Source organism: Molothrus aeneus, chromosome 7, assembly GCF_037042795.1.
Source record: "Molothrus aeneus isolate 106 chromosome 7, BPBGC_Maene_1.0, whole genome shotgun sequence".
NCBI lineage: Eukaryota > Metazoa > Chordata > Aves > Passeriformes > Icteridae > Molothrus > Molothrus aeneus.
The window spans coordinates 15,129,438-15,155,862 of NC_089652.1; the positions used below are offsets into that span (position 1 = coordinate 15,129,438).

Genomic DNA, 26,425 nt, shown 5'->3' on the forward strand with positions numbered 1-26,425 from the left:
TTGTATGTGTGATTTCCTTTGTTTTGGAGACATACTCATAACAGTTGATAAGAGCTGTATAATGCTGATTGAAGGAAATATTTGAGTGTTCTTAATTACATCTCTAGCTACCTTCACTGGCAAAGCAGAACTAGTTGGATCTGGAAGTTAAATCAAACATGAAGTCATTCAAACATGAAATATGTTGGGCGTATACTTGTAGTATTCTGGGAAGAATTGCTTTTTAGGTCAAATGTAGGGGTTTTTGTAGGTTTTGGGTACTTGTTACCTTAAAAGATGTACCTCACTTCCTTCATATAGCAGGAACACAGAGCTCCTCTCTTTGATGTTATGACAGCTTTCCATGAAGTTCTGAATTACTTTCAGAGGCTAAGGTGCACTAAGGATGTAACAGGTGATCTGTGAGATTCCCAGTTATACTAAATTTTTTTATTTAGAGAAATTATTGGAAAAAAATCAAAGATATATTCCCGAATAAGAATGGCATGATGCCTTTAGAGCTTTGTAATGACGTACATCAGTCTTGGCAAATTCAGGATTTTTTTCTACACTCTACATGACATAAAAACAGAATTTGAGGATAAGCAAAATTTTTCAATCTGGTACATTATGCTTTAAAGTGCTTATTTAAATATTGAGTACCTGTTCCTTGACACGTAGTAGTCTTTTCCTTTCTTCCCTTCTTTCCCCTTCTTAAGAAATGCAAGTAATTCTTCCATAAAACTTAGGGCAAATTTAACATCCAGAATTGTCTATTTCTCCTGTAGATTATTATCAAATAATTTTCTCGTTTCAATTATAAATAATTGAAACGAGAAAATTATTTGAAAATCTATTATTTGAAAAATTATTTGAAAATCTGAGCTCATTTTTGTATCGAAATGTTAGGTTCTAAACTGTTCTTAGGTAATTTTTGTTCTTTTAATTAAACTTTAATTATTCATCCCTTAATTAGTGATATGAAGAAGTCAATATTGTGCCTATTTGGTGGCAGGCCTTTATTTTTCCAGACGTGAATTCTTTTGCTGCTTGGCTAAGTAATGCCAGAAATGAGAAAAATAAATTTGAAATTTTTTAAAAACTACTCCTATTTAGGAAAGACACAACTGCTCCTTCTTCATGATTTTAAAAATAAATTTATATTCAAAAGTCAGCTGATGCACAGTATTTTATGTCCTAGGCATTAAAGCAGAAGAGCAAAATTTACATATATATCTCCATGTTTCTTACCCAGGCAAAGTGCCTTGAGATATTAATCACAACCAGTCATGGGCCTTCAGAGCTCTGCTTCTTTCTTTTGCAAACTGACAGCTGATTTTCCACTCTCTTTTTCAACTCTGTGCTGACGTTGCTGGGTTTTGACTTTTTCCTCTATTTACCACCTGATTTATTCACTCCCTTGTATCAAAATCTGTTCTTCTCTTCTCTCTGGTAGCTGGTAGAACGACTGGCTGCCAGCATCCAGGCAGTGACAGATAAAAGTGAGATGGATCAGTCTGGGTGCACTGAGTGCAAGTCCCCTCTTTGTCAGATGTCACATTCTGCCTGCCCTGTTTTTCAGTCATTGAGTTCTTACTTGTGAAGCTGATGTGCAGTAATTAATTTTATTCACTATTCCAAGAGTCTAAAATGTAGCCTGCAAGAAGCACAGCAGCTATCTTTGACTAGATTAAATATCATTTAGCTTGAAAAATGTACAGTTTTACACTGTCTGGTATTATTTTACCAACCTAAAAGTATTCCCCAAATACATTTTATTATATAATCTGTCTCCAGTTCCTTAGTACAGCACTTGGGTATGTAAGAGATGATGATTAAGAAGATGATTTAAAAAAATCCAAGCAGGCAATATTTTGTAAAGCTTGTTTCTCCCACTGCTTTGTTTTTATGGCACTTGCGAATGAATTTGCTGAGAAGATTTTATAGACCTCTGGAAGTTTTAAAGGTTTTAATTTAATACTATTCAGCATTTCTGCTGTTAACAAGAGAATTTATGGGCAGGCTTTATTTTTTTTTTTAATATGCAGTAATTAAAAATGCTGTGTATGTTTGTTCTGGTTATTCTGTATCTCTCATGGTTTTTTACAGCTTTTTTTTTTTTTCACTTTTACAGGTACTACAAATATTTTGGCCCATACACTCTATGGTATTAAACATGCAGTGACTGCAGCACTGCACATTGTAATGGGTAAATATTTTTACATTTTACATTCACTTCCAGAATTTATAAATAATAAAGCAGTGTGTAGAAGTTTGTCATAACCAGTTGCTCAGTAAAGATAGCATTTTGCTGTGTCACTGTAACCTATATTGTAAGGCTTTTAAACCCAAATGATTCTATTCTATCCTGGTTTTAGCTCCTGGTGCATTTATTTTAATTACTAACAGTTTCTATAAGGAAGCTTTATTCATAGAAAAGCTGTATAATTTGCCACTGGGTCTGCACAATAAATGGGGTTTGAATGTGAAAATGTAATTATGCTAAAAGGGAAAAGTAGGTTGCTAGTGCAAACCTTATTTTTGGGTCTTAGGAACAGCAAATACTTTGTCAGAAAAATGTTAATTTTACTCTCAAAGCAGTCTTTATTTATAACTTATTTTAAATTAAAAAAAGAGAAAAAAGATTAAGGTCCCTCTTGAGTATCTCTTCTCTTGGTCTTGCAGTCTGCAGTGGAAGAGTCTTTGCTCTGTTTCTCAAGTCATAATACAAAATGCTTTACAGGCAAAATATAAACCTGTCTTTCTTTAAAAATCAGAGACACTGAATGCCGTGTCTATTAAAGAAAAAGTTATATCCTATCTTGAACAGAATTATATGTTTATATTTTATAACTGTAAACATGAATACCTTTAAAACCTATGTTTAAGAGTTCCCATATATCCTCCAGTACAATGTGCAGTCATTACATATATTTGGTGAAACAGTTGCAGAGATTTATGCAAATATTAGCAATATTACATTTTCCTTGATTCTACTTGAAATTGTGAAATTGATTTTTGAAAATGTGCATAGAATTAAGACTCTTTGCAGTCTTATGAAGTAGCTGAATGTTTTACCATAGCTTTAACATTTTCAAGCATCTGAAATTACTACTTTGATAGAGTCTTAATTTTTTTCTAGATTGATTCTGGTTTTGATTAGTAAAATTCATTTCCTAGAGACAGGGAGGAGTCTGAAGGGGTTTTTGCCCAGCTAAAGTAGATGAAAAAGAAATGGTAAGTTGTGTGTCATTTGAAATATAAATTTTTCTTTTCTCTTGTCTATCTGTGAAACTTTAGGACACATCCAAGCAGTAGATGTGTGTACCTTCAGCACTCCAAGGAAGCTGCTGCGCTTTGGGTTCTCGGCCATGTTTGGGTTTGGGGCGAGGACGCTGGCTTTGGCAGAGAGGCACCGCTGGATGCCCTCCAGCCAAAGGAAGGATTTTGCTTTCATCAAAGCCCTGGCAGATCTCAGGTATGCCAAGAGATGTTATTATTTTCTTGAGGAAAGGGAAATAATAAATCTCATAAAGACAGAGAGAGCGGTAGTTTATCTTAATTGCAGACAGATTTAACTCAGATGTGATGTATCTCCCTCTTACAAATTAAAGAGGAGATAAATTGTGTACACTCAGAATTTCCTAAAAAATCATCTTAACATTGATAAAAGTGTGTCTAACAGTCAGAATACTGGTTTACATCACAGTAAATGTCATTGCTTTTCTAGGCCAGAGGAATGTGAATTATCATTTCTCCCTCTACAAATTCCACAGGAAGACACTGATGAGAAGGACAGGTAAGTAGAACTGACGCAAGCAATTCCAAAGCTACAGAAATGTGTCCTTGAAGAATAAAATTGTACAAATTCTTTACTTTGTTCAAATTTAATCAACAGGTGATATAATATTAAAAAATATTTATTTTGACACCTGCAAACTTGTACATATTGTGTTTCCTGTAGACTGTTATAGAGGATCTTGTTACAAGGCAGTCTTCCACTCAGTATTACTGATTTTTTCAGTTCCACTAATATGTTACTTTTTTAATAAAGTATATGTTGCTTAAATGTGCTACTGACTTTAATTTTTTTTTACCTACATGCTTCCACCCTTTTAGAAAGAAGAAAGAGAGAACGAAAAAAGGTGAGTTTCTGCTTTTAGGATTTTTTAAAGGTGAACCATGGCTGATTAACTGGAGTAATATAGAATTACTCTGTTATATTTAGGTAGCAAGGATCAATGGCAGAAAATTCAGGGTCACTTCCTGAATGTGAGCATTATGGCAATCCCTTGTCTGTGTTCAATGGCACCAAGAGGCTTGGCACCTAATACGAGGTCAGTATGGGTTTAGAGAATTAGTCATGTCTATAAATTCTGACATCTTACCTTAAGACCTTGGCTTTTCCGAGAATATGAGCCTATGTTTAGGTAGTCTAGTCCCTCTGGACTGGGGGAGGGAGCATAGACTGCAGCAGACTTGATAATCCCAGGAATTGTAATCAGTTTTTGGATCAGGCAAATAAGGTCAAGCAGTCTACCTAGAATTATGAGTGGATAATTGCTGTGATTAAATTAGTTGGCAAGTCTGACTTAAGTAGTAGTCATGGAGCAGTCATCTGTCATAGGATTTGGCTTTATGGGGAAACTTCACCCTTAGATTTAATTTTATTTTTTCAAATATAAAAGTGGCCCTTGTCTTCTGCTCTACAGCCAGCAAAAATGAAATATGAGTCTTTCTCATGTTTTTAAGGACTAAAGTTCACAGTTGTCTTTTTCTTATTATTATTTATGTTTAATTTTCCTCAGAACTTGAGAAATGAAGCTTCTACATGCAGAGTTTGGGGAAACCAAAGAGTATGTAACCTGGTTGTTGACACTGACTCATTTTGCCTTTAGGTCATTGTTGAGAGCCTGCTTTGTGCTGACCAAAGCAGTTCTTAGGTGGTAAATATTTGTACCTGTTGTATCCAGTTGGCAATTGAGCAGAATAGCAAGTACAGACTTTGTAGTTGTATGTACAAAATGCTCCCTCAAAAAAAGAATGCAGAGACTCATGTGAGAGTGCATGAATGTGTACCAAAAAACCCAAACACTCAGGGAAATTAATGGAATGAGTCTCTTTTCTTTCATTAGATTGTCACTAGCTGAAATTAGAGAAGAATTGATGAGGTATTTTTCTTCAAAATTACTGGCCTATTTGGTAGAATTTGACTTCTTGGAAACAATGTAGAACCAAATAATTTATGATTAAACTCTCAATGAGAAGTTTTCTTTGCTCCCAGGGTCCCGCTACTCTCACAGTCCTCAAGACAGTGCTCTGATGCTGTCCCATCTTAGGAACTTTGTTCTGCATTTAGTGTTTTTATTTTCCAGTCACTTGGAAAATTCTGATGAGAATTTTAGCTTTGCTTTCTCTTTCTATCTGTTCTTCCCCATTTCTCAGTGACAGGGAATTTTGTGATATCTCCATGCAGTTATTTCAGGTTTGAATGAGCCAGTTTCTCTCTTAGTGTAGCTGCTCCATGGATCTCCCTATTTTTTTGTGTGTGTAAGAATACCCTTTGTTCTTTCATCTCTTTTTAAAAATAATCTTGAAGTGTGGTCAGCTAGTAGAGTAGGAAGGGTAGACTCAAACAGAGCTTCCTTTATCATAGTGAATAACATATTGACTGTAAATCTCTTCAATATGGGAAACAAAAACATGGCACTGATTGTTAGAGACTCCAGACCCACTATGGAAGGAACTCATGTAGGTTTCTTCTCTCTCCTTTTTTCCCAAGAGGTTTCTGCCATGTGAAGACTTTTGAAGTGGGGTGCAAGCTTTGGCCGCTGCCTGTAACACCAGTTACACTGGTCTAAATTTGCAGAAATGTGTCCAGAAGATATATTTAACTGTCTGTGCTATGTGAGCCCTGTGGGATGTCTTTTTCACAGCATAGGTGTTGTGCTTCACTGCAGATGGGGCTTTTTAGAGAATTAATGAGAATTCTTAGTAATTTCTAAAGATGAAAGGCCTCAGTGCTGAATGCCCAGTAGTCTGCTGTGCCCTTTTATTGAAACAAATATGATAAGGAGGCAACTTTTTAAATGTCATCCTCACTCTTTCCTGAATCAGCAAAGTACTGCTGTGCCAGGTGACTTGCTTAATGTTTATGTAACAATTACCCTCCCAGATAGTGCTGTTACCATAGTCTGGGAACATTCCTGATGCAGCTGTTCAGGGGCTATCTGAACTATCCCTTTCAGGGCTAGTAGGCTGGAAGTCATTTTTTTAAACACACTTAAGATATTTTCCTAATAGATGCTGAATAAATAAATAAATAAATAAATGTGCAGAAGATAGGAAATACACCAGCTCTCTCCAGAAGGCAGTCTCAGCAGGGATTGCCATGTTCATCAAGTACTCTTGTTGAACACTGATCTGTCTCTATAACTCAAATGGGACTTAGGCATGGTTGCATGGATATTCCAGTTGTTAGTTTCTGTGCCCAGGTACATTCCATTGAGGAATGGGGGAACTCACACTGGCTCACAGTCTGACCCCAGTTCTCAAAGATGCTAAAATACCCATGGTGACTGAATACTGAGAGCCACTGAGTATCTGCACTGTGAGGGCTCTTTTTTTTTAATCTCTAGTACATGACTGTTTTAGCTCGTACAAAACTCTTAGTCCTTGACTTTTATTTTGTTTTGTGAAATGTATAAATAGAACTGTACCAAGAACTGCTATGAGAGTGTGAGTTGGAGATGGCAGCCTTTGTTAGGGCGGCATGGGTGTTGGTGGAGGGAGTGGGGGAACCCACCTGCACTGGGTCTGTGCTGGGGGGGCTCCCATGCACCATGGCACTGTTTTCTGGGTACAGCTCTGCCTCACAGCACTTACAGTAGCTGTTACTTGGTGCTGGAGAGAAAAGTAAAAAGAAAAGTTTGTGATCCCTAATGTTTAAAAACCATCTGTTAAGTAGAAAAGCAAGCTTTTATTAGATTATATGTATTGTATTCAAGAAATGATGGCTATTGATAAAGAAGTTGTTATTACAATGTATGCTATAAATACATTGATGCTGAATAACTTCAGTGCATAATTTATATTGATCTGTGGGGTGGGAGTCAGAAAAAAGACTTGAAAAACCATTCAGACTATCCTATTAATTTACTCTTGTAGGCTTTTAAAAATTTTTCTTTCTAATCTAGGCTATTGAAGAGCCTGCTATACTTCCAAATTAATGATGAAAGATAATGATCTTTTTGGTCTGCTTTTCAGGTTGAACAATGGAAGTATGGCTCTTATTGTGGTACAAAATACTTCTCGAACAGAGTTTATAAAGCATCTGAAAAGATACACCACTGCGAAAAATCAGGTACTGTTAATTTTTTTCTGGTGATTATAAAAAGAACAGTTAATCGTGAAAGTAGACAAGCTGCAAGAGTTAATGTTAGCATCCTCGTAAGGAGACTTAGCTTCCTGTCAGAATACATTAGCCCCTTTTTAGCTGATTTTTTTTCTTTTTTTAAATCACTAGACTAATACAGATTAGCCTATTTCAGTCCATCTGTTGTGGTTTAAATTGTGTTTGTGTTGTACCATAGTTTTATGGGTGTAAAGCCCTTCCACTACAATAAGGAAATGGATGCTGTGTCTGAATTTTGTGTAGTACAGAGGTGAAAAATGCAGAACTGTGGGGCCATCCCGCAACTCTGTCAGAAATTGGTAAAGTTGGTAATTTCATGCTGTGCTGGTAGCAGTGGGTAGTGAGCATTAATTTTTAGCAGGTATGCATCCCATCTAGTTATATTTGCAAAACTGTATTTCAAAATTGTACTCATAATTCTGTCTTGGAAGAGAAAAATGAAGCATTCAAACATAGATCTTATTGCTGTCTAAAGCCCCACTGCATGGCGCAGGCATGCTGGTACTCATTCAAGTGTTCTGGGATTATGTGAAATCACTGTAACAGGAAGGTTTGGGTTTGAATTCATCTACAGCCAGGGAGTTTGGGGGAGAGATGGGTGACAATTCCAGGTGACAGCACTAATGGCTGAATTGAAATAGCTTAAGCTTTCCAGGTATGCTTTTGGAGGAATGCCTTGCTTTTCTCTCTGCCTTTGTAGTTACAAATCAGACAAGGAGATGTGGGCACTCCTTTAAGCTTAAGACAATCATTTACTAGAACTCTAACTGGCCTGGTTTAGGACAAGATGTCGGGTGATGATGAACAGAGCACAGGAAACAATCTGCTTGGACTTTCACATATTCTGAAAGTATTTGGTATGTGCAAAATATAACCCCTTACCTGCAGGTAGATCGAGTCCAATATAGGAATACAAATTGGACGTGATTTTTTCTTTCTGAGGCACTATTTATGATATAAACACCACATTAATATATAAGCACTAGCTGGAATATATAATGGCTCATGTGGTCAAAGCTTGAGTTAAATTCTCCTACTTAGAACAAAAAATGTGCCAGCTTTTTGATTTCAAGTAACCCATTTTGTTTTAAGCTATCTTTCATTTTCATTTGCTGTCTATCTGTGTTTGGTTTAGTTCAATTTTCCCTTTGTTGAGACCTACACAGTTCAAGAAGTAAAAGTACAACCAAGGCTTAAAAGTGGCCCTGATGCCAAGGAAAATGTGTGTCTGAATGCAGAAGGAAACTACCCTTGGAATATAGATGGAGACTTAATGAAGGAAGCATCAGAGGTTCATGTCCGGTAAGGTTCCGTGTCCCATTTAGGGACCAGGTACCCATAACAGATTAGTGCTGCCATCTCAGATGTGTCACATCTCTGTAGAGCACAGATGGTCCCACAGTCAGGTGTTCTAAATGCTCCTACATAGAACTGCTTGCACTGCAGGGTCTGGCACTTCCACCATCGTTTGGGCCTCTGCCTTGGCTGCCTTGTGTTCATCTTTGGAAAGGTTTGTTGTAACTCACATGGACTTTCCTTCCTGGTGCTTCATCAGCTTCCACTCCAGTTCTCTTCTTTCTTGTTACTTTACTACTTCTTGTTTCTTCTTTCCTGCTACTTTACCCTTCCATTTCTTGGAGAGCAGATGTACATAATGTGTCTCCATGAGGAGCTCCTTTTGGGACAAGGATTCCTACTTGGAAAGCAGCATGTGTAAGGTTAAGAAAAACATGTAGTTCTTCAATTGTAGAAAACTTAATGCTGCTTGAGAATAGTCTCCATATTCAGCTCTAAGAATGAGACTACAAATACATAGCAAATGGGAGGATTACCAGTGGAATTAAGGGGGCAGCAGCTCATTTTTCTGCAATGCACACAGGATTAGTTGAAGGCACACAGCTCAGAGTAAGTCTGGTCTGTAAAATAAGAGGCAGATCATGTTGTAGGGTAGATAATATATTCTTCTAAAGATGAACCTATAGGAATTGTCAAAATGTAATTCACCCTGATTTATTTCCATATAAAAGCTTGTACATATTCATTCTCTTTGCCAACCTCAAAAGCAGCACACCCATTGCAAGAGTTGATGACACTTGATTGATAAAGTTTGACTTCCTTGCTTCCCAGGGTGCATCCTCAACTTATTGATCTCTATGGAGTGAATACTGATGACCTGGAGAGTTCCCAAGTGACGTGCAACTGCATATAGAAGGGACACACTGGAAATTCTGTAATAAAGAATTCTGTTCTCACCCCTATGCACAGCTTTCCAAGGTCTGGACTTGTACTGATGTCAGTTGTAGCAGAAGTTTAATTGCTAAGGGTTAGGGTTTGTTCTAATTCTAGGTTTAAATTGTTATTAAATTATATATTTTAGCAGGTTCTATTTAACTGTACTGAAGATGTTAGGCTTTAAAAAGAAAAAGTGAAAATTGATTGTATTGGTCTCTTACAATTTTGGGGTTTGAGAAGCATCCATCAGAATAGATGAAAATTTTTTTTATTAGTCTAGATTGTTTTAGACTGAGATACTTCTAAGTCTGCTGCTGCTATTTATGTTGTCAGGTAACTCAGTTCAGCACAGGGAAGAACCATACCTCTACTCACCAGCTCTAACTGAAGAATAGTGGCAAAATAAAAATATATGCATTTATTTTCTTAATCAACTGCTTCTATTTCTAGTTATGATTTTTTAATGTTGCCTTAATATATTTTCTCTCAAAATGTTTCTAATCAAGTAATATAAAAGAATATGTTGATGTCCATATGGGTTTTTTTTGTTAAAATGTATTTTAAAAACTGCTCTTTGTATAAAATTAGTATTTTCTCTGTTTAGAATTGAAATATTATTCAGCATTGTTGTTGCTGAGACTAAAGTTGTGATAAATAACTTAAGAATTGATTTAAATTTTTATAATTTCCTTGTAGGGCATAAACATAATTTTTGAGTGTTTGTGGTTTTGGTAATTTACTTAACAGTGAAGGCAATTATTTCAGAGGACAGCAAATGAAGACTATATTTTTTCTGGGAACTGGCTTCCATTGAGATGAAAAGTAGCACCCGTGTTTTGGCACTTGCAGGACCATGGATAACGAATGTTTTCCTGGTCACTCCTCTGGGAGCCGTTCAGAAGGCAGCGCACAAACGAAAGCTGCATTGGGTCAGGGCAAGAGTGAGCTGATTTAGGTGCTGTCTTCAGGAAGCAGTTGAGCATTATGTGGAATCTAGTCTTTGTATGAAGTTGCTAAATCAAGGGCTTAAGCCTTTGCAAGAGATCTATAGCTACTATGATTTTAAATAGTTGTAAAAATTCTTATCTATGATAAATACACAGGACTGAGCACTGCAGATGAGGATTTGGCTCCTAAACCCAAGCTGTTGCCTGTTGTCCAAGTTACAGGGAGCAGTCTCCACTTAAAATTCATACTCTATCCCATCAAATATTTTTAACATGCTAAGGCAATTCAAACTAAGCTTCTTTAAGTTGTTTAAAAAGGCATTCCAGCAACACTTAGTAGATTTAACTTATTTATTAAATGAAATTTAACAAAAGAATTGAATTTGCAGAATCAACAGCATTCATCTGTTTAACTTGTTTGAGGTTTTTTTAATAAAATGCAGTTGAGTAATACTTTATAATCTTGCCACCATCAGGACATTGTACATTCATTTTTTGTCAACCTGGTTTATAAAAGCTTCATAACTTTGCTTCATATCCTAAGAAAAAGCAGCCAACATATACATGTTAACAATCAAACCTGAATAGAAAGTGTACAATTTCCAAGGCATCATTATCACATGTACTGACTTATGTAAACTATTTCAAAGATAAATAAAATGCTTTTGTTTCACTTCCTTGCATTGTTTGTACTCAAAAGAACATGAATGCTTCTTCCAGTATTTGAGGTATATTTTTCACAGTATGCTGTAATGTCAAGCTAATTTCTGTTCAAAGGTTTTTTGGTTAAAGTGCAAAAAATCACTAAAGCCATTTGGAAGGTAAGCATTTTTTTTGCTAGTTTTCACACATATTTGCAAGAAAGTATTTAATTCTTGACATATTTTATTTTGCCTTTAAAAAAAAAATATATGCACATTCATTTGTCCTTGCACTGTAGAGGAAAACATACTTTGGAGTGATCCACATCTTTGGCATCAAATGAAGTGAAAGGAAGATACAAAATGGTCCCAAATACTTTTGGAATCTCTGGGCAACATGGCTTTTATGGCTCCAAGCACTCTAGTAGCAGAAGTGCTTGCTGAAGGCACTTGCAGTGGGTTTGAGTTTCAGGCTAGTTCCCACAGGATGGATGGTGCAGCTCTGAAGCATTTGTACAGGTGACATTCCATTCTGGGTGCAGTTCACAAAGACATCCAAGGCCCGGGCCTCACTCTGTCCTTCCGCTGCAATCAATTCTGTCACTGAAGAAGCTGAACGTTCTCCAGCTGCTCTGGGGAGCAAAGGAAGGTTTGTTTCCCTTGTGGCTTGTGCTGTTTCACCAAAGCTAGGTGGCAGTGCAAACTTAGCTAGCTGAAGAAACTTCCTGGAGTACAGAGCAGTGGTTTGATCCATGTTTCTGGTGAGTCCTTTGCCTTTCTGCCGAGTGGCTGCTGAGGGTGCCTGTTTGGATGGTATTTATCTGACACCTTCCAAGAACCCAAGCTGCCTCTCCAAGTGACTTCCTCATTAAGTACTTTCTAAAGTACTTAATCTAAAGATAAAATTTGGCCCATTATGGTTGGCAGTTGGTGTTTTTTGGGTATATGTGTCTCTCTGTTTTGTCAGCTGAAGTCTGTCTTTTTTTTCAGGTTCAGGAAGAATGCCAGCACTAAATCCTGTAATAAGTACTATAGAAAAATCTTCAAATAAATAAAAATAAATACTTGCTTTAAAAAAAAAACACATAGAAACAATTCATTGGAGAAGTCCAATATGTTATGGCAGCACTGTCTGAGGAAAGGATGAAACAAGGAATTCTATCATGCTTGCAAGTACCATGTTATGGATGGCTACAAATTATAATCTCCCATACTTTAATCTTTCTACAGCTGCATCTCCAGGCTACCCCACACAATTCCCTGCTCTGAATTCACCTTTGGCCTTCCTGGTTCTGGATTGCCTGGGTGTAAGTACCTTCAGTGATGTGGCTGTGCCTGTGAAGCCAAAGCTTACCAGGTTACCTGCAGAAGCCCAGAGCTTCTGAGAGCCGTTTTCTATGTCCGTGTGTCCTACTTACAGTCCTATGGGTTTGAGCTAATTCACCCTTGGTAAAATGCCAGACAGAGATGAGAGAGGATTTCTTCTTGAATGCCTGATCAAAATATTATTGAAACTTTAAAAATGATAGAATAACTCATGCTAATGCTTTTGAGATCTTACTTTCCAGGATTGGCCAAAATTATTACTTTCTACAAATACTTCCTTTTGGTAAGTAATTCTTGTCTTTATCTTTAGTGTTCTTCTGTCTGTTTGAAACCAGATATATATATATATATATATATACACCTATATATATATGGCATTTCAAATATTACTGGGAGACTTCAGAACAAACTGGTTTACCATTTTCATATTAGAACAGTACTGTAAGGTGTATCCTCCATACAGTTCAAGGAAATAAAGCATGTTTTCTAAGAGCAAGTAAGTTCAAGGCTTAGGTTTCTTGTTGCTGATGTTTCTCCTGTGCATTAATCTGAATTTTAATTTCTTCATTTTAAAATCAAATGTTTATTTGCCATCTTAGTCATTTTTGTTCCCACTTTTAAAACTCCAGCTGTCTCTTCTGTTCACGTCTTGAGGGATCTGTTTGTATTTCCTTTTGAAGAAGCCAATCTGAAATAAATAATTTGGAATCTGTTGTCAGCAAATCTTTGTCATCAAATCTAAACCATAAAAGATTATTTAAAATAAAAATGCCTATGTATGGCATTTATGAAGTATGGTATTTGCAAGTGCTTTGTCATACCAAGTAATCAAGTGTTACTCATCAATCAAAAAAGTAGGTTTGCTTTTCCTTCTTTTAATTTTTGGGAGGCGAATGCTTTCCTTTATGGAGTAAAGACTTGGGCATGTGAATTTTAACAGTTCATGGAATCCAGTATTTTTAAAAATATGGTAATAAAACGTTAAATTTGTTTCATTTCTACATGTCCATGTAAAAATGATGGATAAAGAAAGTCTCCACATAGGTAAAGAAGTTAACAATCTCTTAATCACTTGTCAGGGGATCTGTGTCCTTATTAGTTTTCTCTTTTACTTAGGCACAGGATTTTTTTAGTATTTATGTTGCAGTTTGAGATACCATATAAAACATTGTAAAGGGATTTATAGTGTTGAGCAACAGAAAATGTAGAACATGCAGAAGATGAAATGAAATGAAAAAATAGAGAAATACTTTCGGAGAACCCCAAGATACAGAAGGAATTATCTTTCTTTAGAAAGGACAAATCCTAATAGCATGTTATTTATTCTTTAACCCAGATCCAAAAGTCCTTCAACAATATGAATTCCTGACTTGAAGCAACTAAGGAATACTAAAAACTTACCTTCCATAATATAAATGAAAGAACCAATAACAAGGTAACACCAATTATTAAGCTGAGGGAAATAATTAGCACAGTAACACGGTATTTTGGCTTTTGGTGGTGCACTCCTTCCAAATAGACCTGAAAAACAGAAAATAAGCTTAGTGCTAGCTGTTGGGGGTTTTTCCCTAATAGATATTAAAAACACTAGGAAAATTAATTAATTTTAAAAGTAATTAACACTATATTCATTGCTGGTGTATAGGTATGTATAGAATTCTACAATATTAATTGCTATTAGTTTTTCTACTTTAACATGTTCATCACAAATTCATAAGAGAATTCTTACATATGCAACTTGCTTGTCCTTATGTAGTTCGATAACTTTTGCACTTTTTTCTGGCCAGGCCATTGCTCTTACTTCAAACATCAGTACTGATGCATCATCCTGATTAAAAAAAAAAAAAAAAAATCTATATTTTAAAAAATAATTTTAACACACTGATTCCTGCCCAGCAAAAAATGATAGCACAGCTGCTGACATAACCAGAATCTCACACAAACACACAATGGTGCCTTTTTCTGAGCACAAAACAAATTAGTACCAGAAGCTGGAATGAAGCCAGGTTGGATTTTACTTAAGTCCACATCCACACTGCTTTTCTTAGAAAAATACAATTATGAGTTGAAGTTAAATCCCCATCCTACATAACCCAGCCAGAATAGGCAAAGCAATACATACCATAAATATAAAGTGACAAACTAAAAGACGTATTTTTGGTTTTCATACATCACCTTGACCCTTAGCATTGGCAACATAAAATCGGTTAAAAACTAGAAGATTTAGATTTAATCGTGTTTGAATCATGTTTCACTGATAGAAAACAAATACTAATACTTGAATTTATATGCAGGGAATACTGCAAATATGCCTTGAAGTATTCCCGTCAAGTATGAAAAATTCATGTGTTACCATTTGTAGAAGTAAAGGAGTAGCCTCCAGATGCAAGTGAACAGTTGCTTCTTTTCCACTCTCCATGTTTCCCAGCTTGCAATGTATTTGTAAGCAAAGGCTGTCATTTTTCATGCAGTACTATACAAGAGAGGGAAAGATTAAAACTTAACTTAATCAACTATATAATCTTAAAGACAATAGAAACTGACTAAAAAGGATTCATGTTTATTCTTGAAAACTCAGGGTATAACTTGAGCTTGTCATCCATCACTGTCATTCCAGAGGTGCTAAAGGTACAGTAACAAGAGACCAACTTGATTGTTATACAAAACACATGTCATTTTTATTAAAAATTCAATTATTTTAAGACTGAAAAAGAACAAGTGTCATAATTTGTTTATATATTTAGGGTTTATTTTTACACTGTCATTCAAATTAGCTTTTATCAATAATGATGAATGACAATAACTCTTTGCTATCCAGTGCAAACAGTGAAATTGGTTGATCCTTACATTTGGACACTGACAACTAGCACCACTTCACACAGCTTTGGAGGAGACAAAAACACAAGGCTGTACAAGATTATGTTTATTATATCTTTAACATTATTCTTTATCCAAGACTACCACGCTGAATACTGATTGGATATTCTAGTGCAGGCTGTATCTCAATCATTGGCTGATAGTTCTTGTAATGTGCTTACTTAAAAGTCCCAAATTAACAATTTTCAAAAAGAGGTAGGGTTTTTTGTTTGTTTTTGTTATTTTTTAAGATGACAGGTTAAATAATGTTGTACTTTATCAAAGACAAGGTGGAGGAAACAGATTTCTATGAGGACAAAGCCTCAGCAATGCAATGCTAAAATAGCAGTTGTGGTTTGGACTGTGTAGTGGAGTGCCTGACCTCCAGCAGGTCTGTGAGCAGGAACAGAGGGATGAGCTGGAACAGGCCACACATGTATGGCACTCTCCCAGCCTCCCAAACATTTTTAATTGCTTCCCAGCCAAATATGATTTCCACGTATTTTATAATTCTTGACTTTCATTAACTTGTATAGTCTTCCTTGGAATTCAGTTATTTTTAACATCTGGGTTTTTTTTTTTAACCTGGCTCCTGTTAGTTATGTTTGCTGGCACTGTTTTGATGAGGAAAAGACAATGAATATTTGATCTGCATACCTCATATAATTAAAATAAAGCCTGTTTTTCCCTTATGCATCATTTTCTGTTTGTTACTGAATTTCCTCTGCCATTCTGCTTGCCCACTCATTCAGTTCCATATCCCTCTGGCAGTTTTTGTAGGTGTCTGTCATCCACCCTGAATTCAGCAATGTGTCATTAATCAACTTTCTCAGCTCAGTTCTCACCCTTTCACTAAAGTCACCTATGACTACCCTGAACTTACCACAGGTGCCACCACACATCCTTGGAAGATGGTTCTGTGACTTCATTATATAAGATACACTCTTTTCTTAAGGCTTATTCATACAGTCATTTCCCACTGAAGCCAAAAGACAGAGCTTACCATGTGCCTCTTAGTAGGCTTTGAAAAGAAAGTGATGACATCCTTTAATATGTTTTCATTTTTTTCTGTTGCAGTACAGTCTCTGGGATATTTATCATAGGAGCAGTGTCCAGCTGTTGTCTGAAAATAAATATAACATCATTATTAAAAATGTAGATTTTATTTCCAGAATTCTGAAACACATGGGGCTGAAGATGACCCTGTTCTAGTACAATCTGTTTCACCATGGCTAGGAAATCAAACACAGACTGAGGACCTACCTGACTTTGTCCTGCTTCTCTTTTTCATGGAATTCATACAGCTACTAATACATGAAGTAGCCTTTGCTTACCTTGATATCCAATGGGTTGAATAATTTGATGTCCCTGGGTGGAAAAGCATTTGGTATCATTATTTCCAAGGTGGTATTTGGAGACATGCTTGGTCCTGCACTGATAACCTTGTGGGGAAGAGGTGAGGAGTTCAACAGTTAAAACTTCAAGGGTAGCTATTCAGGGAACAAAACTGCACATATAGAAATACATAAAACTGCACAGAATGGGGTAGCAGCTGCTCTGTGTGCTGTCAGGAAAGTGGATTGTGCTAGGAGTGTTAACATCTTGTTCATTCATTCTGTGGGTTTACTGTGTGGCACTTGGTGCCATGATCTAGTTGAGGTGTTAGAACATGGGTTGGACTCGATGATCTTGAAGGTCTCTTCCAACCTAGAAATTCTGTGATTCTGAGCCCTTCCCTCCTCCAGAGCTGATGAGTAAGTAGTGCTAATCTCTGATGAGTACCTGAGGTCATGCAGACTGCCTGCCAGGAGAGTATGCAAAAGGAACTAGGAGAGATTTGTGTCCCAACTCCTGCTTTTAATCCACTGAGGACAAATTTCATGCTATAGGTACTCTTACAAGAAGCTCCTAATTCCTTTTTCTTACCATAATTCTTTTTGAAGTGTTTCTGAAAGGAAGAAGTGGCAAGTCAGAACTGCTCTACCATTTTCAATCCTGCTTGTTAGGAAATTTTTCTCTGATCACTCAGTGGAAGATTTGCCAGGCCAAAAAAAGTTTTCTATGAGGGATTAATAGCAACTCCCCATTACTAATGCACAAAAATTACTCATGGTGCCCTTGTACTCTTAAAGGTTTCCTGACTGTCTAGACTATCATTAGATGCACTTAACATTAACCTTCAAAAGAAATATGACAGGGTTTACAAAGGAAAACTCTTACATGGAAAGTGAAGTTGATATTTTCCTTCATACATGTCACTGCAGAATCTTTCTCTTCTGATCCATAAACAAATGAGGTTGGTGACACAAACCTACAATGGTTTAGAAATTGTTATTAAACAGAATTCCTACATATCATTAGCATAACTTTCTGCTTCATGCTACCTCCAGTATGACTGGTTGTAAGAAAACACCTAGATTTGCTTTGAAGTAAATCTAGGAACATAGAGCAGAAATCATCTGCCTTTGGAATAGAAACCTTCTACATTTGTACTCTTTCCTCTGAAAAAGGCAGATGAATCATAAAAAGTCATAAAACCTCACCAAAGCTACACTCCATGAATGCCCCACAACAAACCCATATCATGGTTCATGTTAAGCAAGGAATCTGAGGATCTGCTATGCTCTGATTAAACACATCTTTCTGGAAAAGACATGCCACTAATTAAAACATGTTAGTCTGTTCAGAGACAAGTTTGGAGCACCACGGATACCAATGGTCTCACCTCACAGCAGCGGAAAAAAATGTCTAAGTCAGTGCCCAGTACAGCTGTGCCAACTCAGACCCACGATTTTTTAGCTATGTCACACTTCTGCTTAAAAGCTCAGTGAATTTAGAACAGTAACAAGACAACAGTTCTGTGATGTACAGGTAATACCAATAGGGGACTCACCCATGAGTATTTAACTCGATCTCATATTTTAGAGGTATAGGTAAAGTCAGTGTGTTATCCAGCAACATGTTCCCATCTTCATTTTTACTACAAAAATGCAAAGAGAAAAATCTGTATTGAAGGCACCATCATAAGCTATACATTATTTCTATAAAAAATACTAAGCGGACCTTTCAGCTTAAAATTAAAATAAAAATATTTAATTGGCAACAACATGTCAGGCATTAATGACCTCCACATTTTTTACAGGTAGAAACCTACTTACTATTTAAATATCTATCACCTATTTTTTTTGGAGTTTCTTTCTCTATTTGATTTGCAGCCAATTCACTTCCTTGCAATCCTGCTTTGCTAAGCCTTTCCAGTTATCTGTTTTCCAAAGCTAGTAGTATTTTTCATTGAGCAATTTTTATTAGACTTTACCAGGTAGCATTAATGATGATGTTGATGTCCTCATCTGCTCTGGTTAATGAGCTTGCATCCAAGAGGAAACTATAATCCAGCTGCAGAACAAATAAAATTTTCCTTATATTAAATGGCAATGTAACTTCACAGAGTTTCAATGCAAATATTTTATTAAACTAATTTAGAATCCCCTGCCCTAAAAAATTCAGAACTAAGGAAATACTTAATTTTTGTGTCTTCTAGTTCCTTTCTATTGACCTAACATACATGCCCATGGCATTAGTCAGCCCACTTGTCTAGAAGTCAATGCACAATACAAACACTGTTGTCCCTTAATGAATTATTCCAGGGAGTGTTTAAGCAATTCATTTAAAAGTAGCAGGAGAGATACAGATACCAACATGATAAGAGATGGTAGCTGGGAATGAAGAAGAGATGCAGAGATTTTTTTTCCCCTCCATGAAAATCCTCATAACATATTTTGAGGTGTTTCTAAAGCTAGGAACTCCATTTACAGCTTACCTTTGAGTTGTGATCCACATATAAATAGCCAACACTGCACTCAAGTGTCACTGCATTAATTTCTTTATCTAATACTGCACAATGTATCTGTTTTTCTTCCTAAAATAAAGGACAAGTTACTAATGATTAAAATAAAAAAGGTGGGGTTTTTTCTTTCAGACACTTAAAATTACATGGACACACTAAAATTGGGTGCTTTATATTTTCCTCAACCAGGTGTTTGTTATTTCACTGATGGCAATATCCAGGACACCCATGATCACTTTAACATAATAAATTATATTGATTATTATATAAGTTACTTCATCTGCTTCTTGCTTTTACTGAAGCTAAGGCACATGTGCCAGATCCAGACCCACCCATGTTAAAAGCCAACTCACAAAGGTGGATCTGGGGGATTCTACATGGAAAACAATTATTTTTAAAAGGCAGAAATTAGATTTATGACTTTTTATAAGCTTGTGTATTTGGGAAATATTCTATGAGATCTTTGTGATCACTGAAAACATGACCATCAACCAAAAAACCAGCTGTAACATCCTGAAAATATTTTAAAAACTTTTTAAAATTATTTATTTTAGTTGTTACTGAAATTATGTAAATCATCTGTATTGATTAAATTGCACTTGATTTAGGTAGCTAGAAGTCTAAGAATCGAAAAATTGATGCTTTGGCAGTTTTTGATGAAGGGTCATAGGTTCAGTATCTAAAGAAACTCAACAATTCATAAATGGAATTTGAAAAACAACAGGCAGAAAAAGAAAAATATCAAAGGATTACCGTTTGAGAGCTTTTTTTCCTTACCAGTTCTAAAACTCGAATGTAATAAAGACCTTTAGGGATCTGAACACGGAGGAGAGTTTCATATGCATCATCTCCAACATTAAGCAGAGAAATGTTCAACAATAAAGTCTTCACACTTCCAACACCAAGGTACGTTTTCTTTTCATGAGACCTATAAAAAAAATTATAATGTAAATGGAAAGTAATTTTAGAAACAGCCTGTAGGCAAAGCTGCTCTTTTAGGTAGTTTCAGTTGGTTCTGACAAAGCTCAGCTGGAGATGTAAGGGAAGGTTTTACTCAATTCTCTGACTAAGGTACGAGACAGTTTTGTGATGGTCACCCCTTAAAGGCTGAAGTGGTTAATGAGAGAGCAAGGGAATTGTCATCAGTGCAGTTGTGCTCCTGGCCTTTGCAGGACCAGTCCTTTCCTCTACAGGCCAGAATAGCAACGTGTCACTGCTCCAGTACTTCCAGACGTTATTTCAACATTCACTCTTTGCACTCAAATGTGGGACTGAGTCAATAGGAAGAGGGGCAGAGTGAACATGCCTCTCTTATGATCTGTGTAATATTCTATATTCATGTTACAAGTACAGACACCCTGTCGGGGGCTGAAAGTAAACTTCAGCTTGACATTAAAGTTTAATTAAGACTTGCAGAAAGGGTGCCTAGAAATAGACATTTATCAGATATTCTGGCTTGAAACCAAGGCATTAGTCACTGAACACCTTTGGGAAAGAAGCTGGCACTTACAAAAGCAACAGAAGGCAAAAGCACTGCATAAGCAGATAGGTTCCAAGACAAAAGCAAATTAAAGAAAAACACAATGTTAACATTTTGGTAGCTTGTCAAGTTTAGGTTAAATTGGAACATTGTTTTAGCACTTATATACCCAGCACTCACTCCTCTTACCCACGTTAAAGCCAAGCTCATTAACAATATGCTGTCACAAAGATGCCTCCCAGCTTAACACACAAGTACACAAAAGCACCAGGTGCACATCTGGGACTACAGCAAAGCTGAACCAGAGCTTTTCCTCGGTAATCATATTTCATTCTTCATTAAAAAATGCATGATGCAGACTAGAAACTTACAGAGCAGGCCAAAATCTAAGCAATTTAAACAAAACATGATAGTGTATACATGAAGACTTGCTACTCAGTAAATAAAGCATTACATTGCCATCCCTATTTGATTTCATTCTTTTAAAGCCAAAGGTGTTTGCCCTGCTCTTCAAGGATAATGAATGCATTCTGTCAAGACAAAATAAATTATCACTTCACAGTTAACTAGTTTTTAATCGAGATTCTAGGGGCACAAGGTAATTTAAGGTGATACTTCACACTTTATCAAGATATTTAGACTATTTATTTACACTGCAAATCTGCTACTGGGCCTAATGTTAAGCAGATATGTTGTAATCTGTTTTTCTTTCTTAGAGCTTGGAAGTGCTTACAAAACTGCATTTCTAATGCAAATTCTGCACAACCATTCTTTCTTAGAAGTTCATGAGTGTTTAAATAAAATAACCATCCTGCCTAAGAAAATGAAAGGGCTTAAGATTCACGCTACAGGCCACAAGTTAAAGTGGACAGATAGATACTCATCTTACTCTGAAATCCATGAAGATGACAAAGTTTGTGCTCAGGATGACACAGGTCGGATTAATGAGCATTAGGTGACTGTCAGCATCTTTTGATGCCATTTTAGGTTGTTCAACCTAGTATTTTGATTTGAGTAGAATTGATTTTGAAAGTTATGAATGACACAAGAAAATCCAAGTTACGGGTAAAATATCTAAATAGCTGAGATCCACAACAGCTACAATTCCTCTTTTTGCTCACCTGTATTCCTTACTTTGAAATATAATAGTCAATAAAGAAAAAGGTTGTGATGATAAAATACAACTTAAAACAATTAAGTGGCTCTTTTATTTAAGAATATTATATCTTAGTTTTATACTGCTGACTGAGACTTCATACAGTGCAAGTACACTACATCCAGAAAGAGCAGCAGAAATAACCAATAGCTTGTCAATTTTACAATTTTATTTATGTCTGCATATTGAGTATGCATTGTGCAGTGTTATCTTAGCCCAGTTATATATCAAGTGTAGAACACAAATTTATGGTTTTTTAAGATGTATTTTTTGAGCTGTAAAATCTTCTAATTATGCAATAACAGTTTTTCAATCATATAGATTTACCTTACATTTTCTGCAAGATTTATGATTTACAAATAGTCTTCAATTAAGACACTTGGTTTTTTTCAGGGAGTCCTGAGAATTCGTGGATTATTTTAATTTATATACAAAAGATCAAAGAATAATTTAAATAAAATCTTACTAAATCTTGTCCAAAAAAATGAAAGCTACATTATACTTACTTTGGAAAAACAACTTTTCCAGAAACTCTCAAGTCAGCTGAACAATTTTCTTGGGAGCAAAATCTTGCGAAAATAAACTGTAAAAGCCAAATAAAAGAAAAATAAAGAAAGGCACTTCAGAGTCTTATGCTTCCAATGGTGAGTAACAGTATTTCTAGAGAAAGAAACCCATCACCTAGTAACTAAACACCAGGAAGTGTCTAATAGCTCTTACTGCTAACATACAATTCAATCAGGCTATGATTTTCCATTTTCCAAACACATTCTGTGCATCCAGAGTAACAGTGAGGAGGCTTTCCAGATCAGTCTGTCACAGTGAAACCTGTGGGTGTATGTTCAGACAATCTTTACAGCAGTACACAAGGAGGGCAGAATGTTTTAGAAGATCCAGAACTGATGTCTGTGCAGTCTCTCCTGTAATACAGCACATTAATTTTTGCAAGAGTTTAATTACACAACCCTTACTTATCCTACTGTTAGAAAGGTTTGATGAGAGCAGAGACACCAGGAGTTGCAGGTGTCCATGTCTTGGTTATCAGTATGTCATAGAGCACATTTATGTCACTGTATTCAACACCTCCCTCCTTCTTTCTTTCTTTATAACTTTGAGGTTTCTAAAACAAAATTTTGAATGAAAATGAGAAGTCAAAGTATGACATTTAAAAGAAGCTCTTACATATCTGGGGAGTTCTGATGGCCAACTGTATCTCAGTTAGAAATCACAGAGAAAGCTGAGTTGGAAGGGACCCATCAGGATCACTGAGTCCAGCTCCTGGCCCTGCCCAGGACACCCCCAAGAGTCACAGCCTGTGCCTGAGAGCATTGTCCAAACACCTCTGGAACTCAGGCTTGGTGCTCTGACCACTTTTCTGGGGAGCTTACCATTGTGAAAAGTTAACTAAAGTCAAAGTCTCTTAATAATTTGGGATTTTTTGGGAGAAAAGGTTGATTTCATAGTTACTAAAGGATAAAAAATATACTCTTTCTTTCCCCTCACAGACTTGAAAACCTGTAGTACCTTTACAGAACTAATATTTCAGCAACATCAACACTTCAAGATTAATACCAACATGATATTGTGTATTTAACACAGAAATAATTTTAAAGTACAATTTTTATATTGTGTAGTTGAATGGATATTTCAAAGAGTGTATTTCATATATGGGTTCTGAGATATATAGTACTATTTATGCTGGCAAGTTCTCTGCACATACTTTATTTTTAAATCATAATACAGATGGTACACAAGTTCTGCAAAGAGTTTTTTTGCAAAAAATTAGGCATTTTTTTGGCATTCTGGTTTATTAACTAATATCAAGACACAATCCCTAGGTGTAGGTCTGGAAAATGCATTCTTTCACATGCTATGAATCAGTGAAGCTTTTTTTAACTAGAGATTAAAACATGACTATTTACTCACTGCATTGGGAAAAAAACAGAACTCGTACACTAACCTTGCTTTTTATAACATCTTTTTCTTTCCTGCGTTGAAGAACAGCCTGAAGTGGTGAAAATTCTTGAGCATTTCTTTTCTGTAGAATATGATGCCCCAGATGATAACTCGCTTCAACATGTACAGGAGTCAAGATATCCCTTACATCTTTCTACGAAAATTGGAAACCTAATGAGTTAATCATATAAGACAAAACATGTATGCTTATGTTTTAAACTTACAAGGTTGCCCAGAACTCACTAAAACAGCAAAACCTATTTTTCACATGTAAAATAATTCCATATGGCTAATACACTTTCCCAGACACCTTTGTTGCTGAAGGAGGCAATTAGAAATGCATAAAGGCAGAATATGTTCAATGACAGCATCAGCCATTTCAGGATGGATGATTCTTCTATCAGGAGAGAGCCTACTAAACAGCAAGCCTACTTCTGCAATAATCCTGCCTCACACACCTATGAAAGGCTGCACTGAAAAATAGGCAAAGTTGGCTAAAATGAAAAAGGGTAACTGGTGGAATGAGGCCAGACAAACCCAATGGGTATTTACATATGAAATCAAAATTAGTTCTCCCACAGTACAATTAAATCAAGTTGTGACTGCATTTTATTTTTCTGCTCCTTTATTTTCCATTCTGTATTAAGAAGTTGAACTCCTCAATAAATGACTATTTTGTACATGAAGTCTTGCCTGTGTAGGAATGTTCAGATCGGAGCCCCAACTACCTACTTGTGAAAACTGAACAGCTTGAAGCACCAACAGTAGCAAACCTGATTAAATTACTCCCTTAGTGTAGGGGATAGACAGACACTGATTGTCCTTCCACATGGCCACTGTTTTAATTCTTATCTGCAAGCTTGTGTTGGCCAAATCACATATTATCTAATTTGTAATAATTTTCCACAAGGTCTTCTCTGCATCTGCTTTATATTACTTCCATTACACTAATTAGCTATTAATTAGCCTTTACTCAAAATACATAAAATTTATATTGTCTTTTGCAAGGACTGTACTTGACAGACATTCACACTTACTTAACTTTAGGAGCTTCACACAAGTACAGAAACCTCAGTGGGTGGAAGGAGATGCTTATAATGTTATTAATTAAGAATTGAAAAGAAAATTGAATTCTACGTAGGAAAAAAACCCCTAATGATGGACTATAGGAAGTGAGGCAAATCAATTCCTTCCTCCTACACAAATACCTGCTAATGCTGGTACAGCAATCTGAACAAGGTCAGCTGTCAATCACATCTCCATTAGTTTACAAAACTCTTATAAAGTAAGTGGCAATTTGCCATTGCTCCTGTAAGCAACATTCACTTAGGTGCAGCTATCAGCTGAGATGCATCTGGGAAATTTTCCAGTAGGTAACATAAGCTTTCCTTTCTACCCTGAAGCTTTATGATGAAGAATTGGCTTCTAATCATGTCACAAACAAAAAATAAGGGAAATCAAGGAAGAAGAAAAATACATTGAAGAATATTTCCCTGCAGGATTTTTTTGTAGCTGTAGAAAATAAAATTTATTTTCCAGCCTTTGTGCAGGATCAACTGCATCAGTCACCTTGACAGGTGTTTGTTTCAAAAGGTCACAGAATTGCTACCTCAAGGATTTCAAAGAAAACATTAGGCAAAGTAGTCCATTATTTTATTGCCCTTATTTCCCCTTACATCTAAATACTCCCTCTCTTCCCTCCTAGATAAGGTCTGACAGAAGAGAAGTCTATTTTTTCTGAGTTTAATAAAATGCAGTTCCTTTGTGTCCACTGATTTTTATTGTTTGTCATGGTTTAGGACTTCCAAGTTTTTCCAAAATTTTTGTTATGGAAGAAAAGCTTCTAAAATGTTTGATAAAATAAGTGATAAATTTTTTCTTGTTAACTGAATGGCCTTAAAAATATTGTATCCTTGTCCTGATTACAGGTTTTATTCCATTGTCAAGATAAGTCCCTCTTCACCTTTCAGAGGGATAGGTCATGCACAAGTGCTCTTCCTACCCCATTTCCACCCTCAGGTTATGGGTGAGTGCTGCATTCCTTGAAGGGAAAAAACATCAAGCAAGGCCAAGCAAAGCTCTTCTTCACACCCTGCTAGCCTTTGGCTCCTTGCAGCAAATTCACAAAGCACACCATACTATAGACCTTGAACTACAGACTTTTCTAGCAACCATCTTCATTTCACTTCCTGTGGATCAGGAATGGGTTCTTTCATTTTTAGCTGAGTCTACCTTATCTACTCACAATAAAAACAGAAGCAAAACCACACATATGTTCTTTGTTATACTTACAGATGACAAAACATAAAAAATACAAGTTTTAAGACTCTGCATTAAGGAATACATAAGAAAGTTCCATCAGAAATGTTCAGCAGAATATTCATTTTATATCTTCATGATTGTTCCAAACCAACCTCAATCTATATATGATCTGTCATCCACAAAAAAGATGAAAAAATTTCAAGAGTGCTCAAGGTCCAACTTTATCACTGTGGTTATTATTATTATTATACATCTCACCAATGTAAGAGATGGCAGACCTACTGACTTCCTCAGAGAAAGCTGAGAAAGCATCAGAATTAAAATATATT

General features: G+C 36.0%; 2 protein-coding genes across 2 annotated transcripts in view; one reads left to right on the forward strand and one right to left on the reverse strand.

Annotated features, from left to right (window-relative positions):
- CERKL (ceramide kinase like) overlaps positions 1-11,245 on the forward strand; it is a 52,655-nt gene extending 41,410 nt beyond the window's left edge. The window contains exons 6-13 of the mRNA XM_066553443.1: positions 2,114-2,188; positions 3,280-3,457; positions 3,710-3,778; positions 4,099-4,124; positions 4,208-4,316; positions 7,246-7,342; positions 8,529-8,695; positions 9,521-11,245. Coding sequence (XP_066409540.1) covers positions 2,114-2,188; positions 3,280-3,457; positions 3,710-3,778; positions 4,099-4,124; positions 4,208-4,316; positions 7,246-7,342; positions 8,529-8,695; positions 9,521-9,602 — 803 coding nt within the window. The 3' untranslated portion in view covers positions 9,603-11,245. The remainder of the gene's footprint in view (positions 1-2,113; positions 2,189-3,279; positions 3,458-3,709; positions 3,779-4,098; positions 4,125-4,207; positions 4,317-7,245; positions 7,343-8,528; positions 8,696-9,520) is intronic.
- Positions 11,246-13,056: 1,811 nt separating this feature from the next.
- The window catches only part of ITGA4 (integrin subunit alpha 4), a 32,534-nt gene continuing 19,165 nt past the window's right edge, over positions 13,057-26,425 (reverse strand). Inside the window, exons 16-28 of the mRNA XM_066553609.1 lie at positions 23,839-23,988; positions 22,385-22,461; positions 20,020-20,170; positions 19,216-19,314; positions 18,712-18,791; positions 18,289-18,375; positions 17,616-17,706; positions 16,730-16,837; positions 16,399-16,518; positions 14,893-15,012; positions 14,269-14,367; positions 13,941-14,060; positions 13,057-13,227 (exon numbers count right to left, since the gene is read on the reverse strand). Of these exons, the coding sequence (XP_066409706.1) occupies positions 13,135-13,227; positions 13,941-14,060; positions 14,269-14,367; positions 14,893-15,012; positions 16,399-16,518; positions 16,730-16,837; positions 17,616-17,706; positions 18,289-18,375; positions 18,712-18,791; positions 19,216-19,314; positions 20,020-20,170; positions 22,385-22,461; positions 23,839-23,988 (1,395 nt within the window). The 3' untranslated portion in view covers positions 13,057-13,134. The remainder of the gene's footprint in view (positions 13,228-13,940; positions 14,061-14,268; positions 14,368-14,892; positions 15,013-16,398; positions 16,519-16,729; positions 16,838-17,615; positions 17,707-18,288; positions 18,376-18,711; positions 18,792-19,215; positions 19,315-20,019; positions 20,171-22,384; positions 22,462-23,838; positions 23,989-26,425) is intronic.